At 31.5% G+C, this 8,141-nt stretch overlaps 1 protein-coding gene across 5 annotated transcripts in view; it reads right to left on the reverse strand.

Annotated features, from left to right (window-relative positions):
* LOC107853471 overlaps positions 1-6,881 on the reverse strand; it is a 33,106-nt gene extending 26,225 nt beyond the window's left edge. Inside the window, exons 1-3 of one of the 5 annotated variants that reach the window (XM_016698457.2) lie at positions 6,477-6,878; positions 5,678-5,825; positions 3,692-3,840 (exon numbers count right to left, since the gene is read on the reverse strand). In XM_016698457.2, coding sequence (XP_016553943.1) covers positions 3,692-3,840; positions 5,678-5,825; positions 6,477-6,545 — 366 coding nt within the window. In that variant the 5' untranslated portion in view covers positions 6,546-6,878. Of the gene's footprint in view, positions 1-3,691; positions 3,841-5,660; positions 5,826-6,476 lie in introns of all 5 variants that reach the window. The other 4 variants (XM_016698459.2, XM_016698458.2, XM_016698460.2 and 1 more) reach the window with 4 other exon arrangements.
* Between the last annotated feature and the right edge of the window lie 1,260 nt (positions 6,882-8,141).

Genomic DNA, 8,141 nt, shown 5'->3' on the forward strand with positions numbered 1-8,141 from the left:
TTATAAAAGAGAATCTACTTGACTACCTAAAAACTAGAAATATAGAACATATAGAATACTTTAAAAATAATATAGAGAAATTAATAAAGTTAAAACAAAAAACTAAGGAATACTATGACATACCATTTCAATTAACATGATAGAACTAGTAAGTACTAGTTATCCACACAAATTACCCAAGTTATCCGCACTCCCCTACAATTGGTATCAGAGCCATGTTAATTATAAAACCTACAAATAGATATGTGTCAATTGGTATCAGAGTCATGTTAATTGTACGGAGGTGCGTATAACTTAGGTAATTTGCGTGGATAACTAGAAGATAACTAGTACTTACTAGTTCTATCATGTTAATTGAAATGCTATGTCATAGTATTCCTTAGTTTTTTGTTTTAACCTTATTAATTCCTCTATATTATTTTTAAGGTATTTTATATGTTTCATATCTCTAGTTTTTAGATAGTCAAGTAGATTCTCTTTCATAAGTATTTCTGTTAATCTTATTTCCTCAATATCTTTTCTCCAATATTCTAAGTATTCGTAGTTTATCATTTTATCCTAAAGTAGTTGTAATACTACAAATTTCTTTGTAATAATTTATTCTAATTGTACTATATCTAATATTAAATTCTAGGTTGTCTATTTCGTTAATTATCTTGTCTTTTTCTTCTATGAATAATTCTATGTCTAAATCATATTCTAAACTGTCCTTTAATTCTAGTTGTTTCATGATTTTATCTATCCAAATTAATCTTTCTTTTAATTGTTTTCTTCCTCTTCTAAGATGGTTTCTATAATTAATTTCTTCGTATAACCAACTTTGTTTTTCTGTAACTCTTTTAGTATATATTCTAACATTTAATCTGTATAATATCCATCTGAGTAATAATTGTTATTATCTGAGTAATAACTATCTGAATAATATAAGCTAAGATCATGCATATCTTCTAACCATTCTAAACTTAACGATTCTTCATGAAATATTTTTTCCCATATTATTTTCTTTATGTCTTCTATTTCTAAGTCTTTAATGATATATAAAACAAGTATTTTAATTTCATCAGATATATAGCTTGTCATATTGTTCATATGATGGTTAGGTTTCTACGAATAACTTAGATAACTTGGAATTAGATTTATGGGTTATTAAATGTTTTATCATAATATTTACTGGTTGTTTCTTTTAATTTTAATAGTTCTTGTATATTTTTCATTAAGGAATTCTATATATTTTATATCTTTAGTTCTCATATATTTGTTTCTAGATTTGTTTTCATTAATTTTTCTATTAATTGTATATTTTTCATATCCATTTTCTAATATTCTAAATATACATAATTTATCATAGTTGATGTGTAGATTTGGTATGTAGGTATTTGTCAGAATAGGTAGGTAGGTGTGGTATGTAATTTATTCTAGCCATAAAATATTTATCAAATATTTTTTCTCATATGATTTTTCTTGTATCTACAATTTCTATAACCTTAAGTACATACAAAACAAACATTTTAAATTTATCTACCATTTCATCAGATAAATAAATATTCATTTTTTATATGATGCCATTTCAAAATATTTCCTTCAATCATATACATAACAAAATATGGTCATCTTAGATTACTATATACCAGATTATTCTTAAATAATTATGTTACTCTGTCATTATTAGCATGGTAGTCTGAATAATTTTCCCTTAAACAGCGCTTCTACAATGGTTATTCTCCTATGACGGCCTTCTTGCCTCAACGGTTTCACCTTTAGGATGGCATAGTCCTAAGGATTTTTCTCCTTTTCCTCTTTGCTAATAAACTTTGTAACATATTATTCTTCGAATAATTCTACTATGTAGTAACTAACATAAACTTATTTTATCATATCATAATTGTCAGAAATTTATGAATTTAGCTATTCATAATCATAAATAAATATACCTGTTCTGGTAGGTTTGATAATTCTGGGTTTTGTTCATCCATAGCCTTTCCTTAGAAATATATCTATTTTTATTAAATATTCAAAAGTATTTGTGTACAAGAGGAGGCTTGCTTCAACTCATAAAGTCTTGCCTTTAACTTGCCGAAGGCTTACATATTTATAGACTAAAAAGAAAACGCTTAAACTACTTTATACTATTCCTACCTTTACATCTGTCAAAAATTAAAAGACTAATAATGGCCTTAGGTCCTACAACTTTACACTTGTTACTTAAAGTAAATTTTAAAAAAAATCTTAAAACTAAAAAACAAAAAACCAATAATGGCACTTTGGCCAAAAAGTCAAAACTAATAAAGGCTACCTAATACTTTACGTATTATAATTCACATGTTTCAAAAACTGTCTTAATAAGTCATATCTCTTTAATGTTTTTGTCTTTTTGTCTTTACTTTTCCATCTGTCTTAATTTTTTCGTTTGTTTCTATTGTAGTGTCACTTCTGGAATAATATTATGTCGTCCACTACAACAACTGCATTGATGATCATCATATCTCTGTCCAATTAATTTGCAGAATTGTTCCATAAGTCCGTCAGAAATAACTCCTTTCTTGATAGATCTTGTCAGAGGGTTATCTTCTGGTTTTAATAATGTCATTGTCCATCTACGAATTTCTTCCATATCATTTTCTCTTATGTCTTTACATGTTGAATAAACCAATAAATGATCTCTAGAATAATAATTTCAAACTGGATTACAGTTCAAATAGTTATGTGCTAACTCTTGTATAATTGTGCTCAAGCCAATAACTTGTTTGTTCTTGAAAAAGTCTGGCATCTCAGTTTTCTGTATTTCGTCTTGTTCAGATATTTCTTCTGGTATAATGTAGTCTCTTGTCATACCAATTTTTACTACTGTAATCACTGGTTTAATTTCATCAAATAGTATCTCAGCGGGGGCCGAATAAAATCTTATGTAAAATAGCTTTCCTTTTGTAATTTTATATATGTCATAATTCCTTTATGTACTTCAGGAATCATGGCTAATTCTTTATCATCTTTTGTATATACTGTTGATAATAATCCATAAGAATAACATGTAGCGATTAAATTTGGGCTGATTCCTGGGAGCACAATAAGTTTATTATAATTTTGTAACTTTTGGGTTATATAGCCTTGGTGTTTTTTGGCTAGCTCAATATCTTGGACGGATTTGGTGTTTAGTAAGGTTTGGATTGTATATAAATTTTCAATATAAACACGGGTTAAATGGTTGTAAGCTTGTTTCTTCTAGTTAATTGCTTCTGAATAAGGGTATAACTGCGGGGCACAAATAATTCATTCTTTTGGATATTTGGTGGTGCATAAGGTTTTTCAAATATCTTATTTAGGTTGTAAATTTTTTTCTTTGGTAATTCGGATTTTGGTAAATTTTTTGTAGTAGGTAATTCCTCAAGGATTCCATCGGAGCTGCTGCTGCTAAGGCTCATTGTTCCATGGTTTGTGCTTGAATCTGTTTTCATCAGTAAATGATAAACTCAAGAACATGAACAGTAAAATACCAACTTAAAAAAGTTGCAGCTTTTTCTGCAATATATTTACTTATTAGGAGTATTTTATAAAACAAGGATGTTAATGCTCTACTCCACCTTCCTCACCCCAGTTAACATATCGATAGCACTATTCTTCTTGATAAAAGTGAAGCAGTATCTCGATGGGAAAGAAAATTGACAAAAGGTGTCATCATATTATAAACTTGTACCTTGGCAGATTTAGCACCTCGTTTCTTTGCTGCAGTTTCTTCTTCAGAAGGTGGTTTAAGAAATGCTTCAGGGGCAGGACAGCGTTCCACATATCTAGCATTAACTAGGCTGTTGAAGCTATCCCGTGCAGTATCAACGCTAGAATCTCCTAGACAGGGACAAGGGCCTCTTAAAGTAAGAAAGTTGTTTAAGAGGTGCAGCCTAGGCTTTTAGAAATTGACAACCCAAGTTTTGTTGCTTTAAGTTCAAGTAGTTATAATCAAAAAACAAATAAAAATGCAAGTTGAGGTTATGAACAAATATGTTCACGTGTTCTTTGTCAACATCTTTTTTTGCTTTTCAAAGTATAAGAAACAAGAAGTATGTTCATTATTGCCAATCATCTTCAATTAGAACCATTTTCAAAGGAAGTGATTTTTTACCTTAATATCAGTAAAAACCTTCTTCTCAGTTTTTCTTTCTTAGAAAACAGAAGCAAACACAAATGAAAAGCCAAAATAGAACTCAAACTCGCATATCAAACCAATTAGTTATGATGATACCAAAACACAATCATAATTTGCAAGACGATTCACAAAAAACTACAGAAAGGATATTGTTTCACCTTGATTTGATGACTGCTTGTATCTACCTATAATTTGGTTGAGCGACAGCCTACCATGCTGAAGTAACAACAACAAACCCAGTGTATTCCCACAGCGTGGGATCTAGGGAGGGTAAGATGTACGCAGTCCGTACCGCTACCTCCGAAGAAGTAGAAAGGTTGTTTCCGATAAACCCCCGGCTCAAGATAAGGATAATAAACAAGGGGATGGATGACATAACCAAAGTAAAGAATAGGAAATAATAGAATAAAATCACAAGAATAAGAAATATGGGAAATAAGAGCAACACGGAATAAGAAAAATAGGAACTAAGCAATAGAAAATAGGACACCCACCTAGTAGTGACATACACTCACATCCTAAAGACACCTATGTACACTGACCTATGATTACTAAATCCGGCTACACAAGAATTCTCCTGACTGCTAGCTATAACCCACACACTAACACTAGCCTTCTACCCTAATCCTCGACCTCCACGCCTTTCTATCTATGATCATATCCTCAGTAAGCTGAAGCTACTCCATGTCATGTTTAATCACCTCCCTCCAGTATTTCTTCGACCTACCTCTTCTCCTCCTGAAGCCATCCAACGCTAGCCTCTCACACCTCCGAACCGAGGCATTCGCGCCCCTCCTCATCACATGCCCAAACCATCTCAGCCTTCCTTCCCGCATCTTGTCCTCCACAAAGCCACTCCCACCTTATCCCGGATAATCTCATTCCTAACTCTGTCTCCTTTAGTAAGCCCACACATCCAACGCAACATTCTCATTTCCGCCACCTTCAATTTTTGGATGTGAACGTGCTTAACTAGCCAACACTCCGCTCCATACAACATGGCCGGACAAACTGCCACTCCATAGAATTTGCCTTTAAGCTTAAGGAGCACCTTCTTATCGCACAACACTCACGAGGCGAGCCTCCACTTCATCCAACCTGCTCCAATACGGTTAGAAATATCCTCATCAATCTCACCATGCACCTGGATCATAGACCCAAGGTACTTAAAACTATCCTTCTTACACACATCCTGGGAGTCCAACCCTACCATGTTGAAGCAACCTTTCAAAAATCTCTTCACACTACAATACAAACACATTCACTACCATTAACATAAAGTATAATCAGCTCGAGATAGGAGAACAAATATTATACATAGCGAAACCAATAAATGCACCTCTTTTCCCAGCTCAGACACAATCTTTATAAACTTAGGGAACCTTAATTTATGTATTATGTTGCCAAATAATGCCATGTATTGTGTAATAACTCTTGGTGCCTCCCCAAATCCACCTAAATGGCAATTTATCAGACAACTCAAATTGAATAGTTAATTGTAATATGAGAAAGTAGTACTTGCCGTGTTAGTGTTGGTACCTTTTTGTTGCACTGCAAAAGCTTGAACATAATTGTGATGAATAAGCACGAGCAAACAGCTCTTAACATTCTCTCTGCTAAACTCTGTGAAATGTACAATCTGAGATAAAGGTTGTGTTCCTCTTCGCAACAGACAATCGCAAACCTTCTGCAAATATTATTAGAAGATAAATTAAGAAAAGGGGATCAACAAATTATTTTACTATAACAACATACCCAGTGTATCCCCACAAAGTGGGGACTAGGGAGGGTAGCATGTATGCAGTTATCTCTACCTCATCGGTGAGGTAGAGAGGCTGGCCCATAGACCCTCGGCTCAAGATAAAATAGTCTAGAAAAAGAAGTAATGAGAATACAGATACAATAGTAGTAACAAAACAGTAAAACAGTACTACAATAAAATATTACTATTGATCTACCTGAAACAACAAATATAAACAAAAAGCCAGGAACAAGAAACTACAAGCGTAATGGTACGACTAATAGTAAGGACCACAAGACATCTATATGGTTTAGCTAAATTAAGATACATCTATATGGTTTCTACGTAAGATATATAAAACCCCCAAAACCGAATATAAAAGAACAAGTACCATCACCCTCGAACTCATTCAAACTAGTTGGGCTGGATACACGAATCATCTATATCTATCCCATTCTACTTGGCCCGTTTAATTTCAATACCAGTAATTTGTTAAGTTATAAGATCCCAAAAGCAAAAAAATAAAAAATAAATAATAAAGTAAAATTCTACACGTATGAAGCTTGGCATGGCGGGGAGAAAGACGGAGAGAATTACAGCATTAAGATCGCCAAAGTAAGAAGAGATGAGATAAACAGCGAGCTTGATGCCGTGCGGCGAAACCATTGCTCTCTCTGTTTCACAGTACTGATAGATTGAGAGGGAGGAAGACGGAAGAATAAACAGAGGCGGGAACAAGTCGGTTGAAGGCAAGTAACTGGGGTAAATACGGGGCCTGGGTGACACTCAGGTCCAAAGCTCAATGGGGTATCATTTGACTGCAGATCACAGAGGCGGGAACAAGTCGGTTGAAGGCAAGTAACTGGGGTAAATACGGGGCCTGGGTGACACTCAGGTCCAAAGCTCAATGGGGTATCATTTGACTGCAGATCAAGAGGTCATCGGTTAGAACCCGGTTGGGCCCTCTTTTGATGTTGGCTTTTCTTTTTTGATTTTGCTCAGGACCCTTTAGTGTTCGTTTTATCTTTTTCAATTTTGTGCAAATATATCTTTTTCTTTCATAACAATAATCTCACAAATGAGTAAAATACAATTAAACTACCTGATTTATTATAATTTATTTGGTCAATCTTTTAAATTAGTTTATTTTAAAAAAAAATTTCGAAAAAAATATGTTGGTGAGAAATAATTTATAGGTGAGAAACAATTTATATCTGAACAATAAATGTAAAAATACTTTTGATAATAAATTAGTATTTGACTAGTGGTTATAACTTACTAATCGTAATTTTGTTACTCTCTTCGTTTCAAAAAAATGATCTAGTTTGACTTGGCATGGAGTTTAAAAAAATAAAAAAAACTTTTGAACCTTATGGTGTTAAATTAAAGATATGTCAAATGTACCAAAATGTCCTTCAATCTTGTGATCTTAAACATGTCATGTGAAAAGTTAAAATTTAAAAGTTGCTAAAAGGGGAAAGGGGTCATTCTTTTTTAAACAGACTAAAAAGAAAAGTAGATTATTCTTTTTAAAACGGAGGGCGTATATTATTCTCATTTAATTATTATAAGCTATTTACGTATTAAAAACATTAATAAGATTTAATAAAAAATAAAATAGACAATTATGACATGTCAGTTTAGATGTCTCAATCGTAATTTTACTACATATCACCTCTAATTAATTATTATATGTCATCCAAATATTAAAAAATTAATAATATCTAATAAAAAAGATAAAATACATTAAAAAAATGATAAATTAACTTTTGATGTTTTAAGTTAACTTTACGTCTTATATGAGGCTCACTTAAATTTCTTTCACAAGTATTTTATATAGTAATTTTGTTATATCACTTCTAATTAGTAGTTGTGAGTCATTTAAGTTATATTTGTTTCGCTACTTTAACCGTGATTCTTATTATATCACCCCTAATTAGTTATTATAGTTATTTAAGCATTATGTCACTTAAATTTGAATAGAAGAAAAAATATTATAAATCACAATAATTAAAAATTTAAATTATTTAAAAAATATAATTGACTATTAATGCTACGAAAGTTTGGACGAGGAAGGTAACATATATTATTTGTAAATTACATAATATGTATTATAATTTACAGTAGTTAACAACTTAAAATATCTATAAGAAATTAATCTAATATATATTTTAAAAAATACGTAAAAATTCTATAAATTACAATAAGTAACAACTTAAAAAATTTAAATAATATAAAATATTTGGTTGACTCTCGAAATTA

The sequence above is a fragment of the Capsicum annuum genome, chromosome 6 (assembly GCF_002878395.1).
Source record: "Capsicum annuum cultivar UCD-10X-F1 chromosome 6, UCD10Xv1.1, whole genome shotgun sequence".
Taxonomy (NCBI): domain Eukaryota; kingdom Viridiplantae; phylum Streptophyta; class Magnoliopsida; order Solanales; family Solanaceae; genus Capsicum; species Capsicum annuum.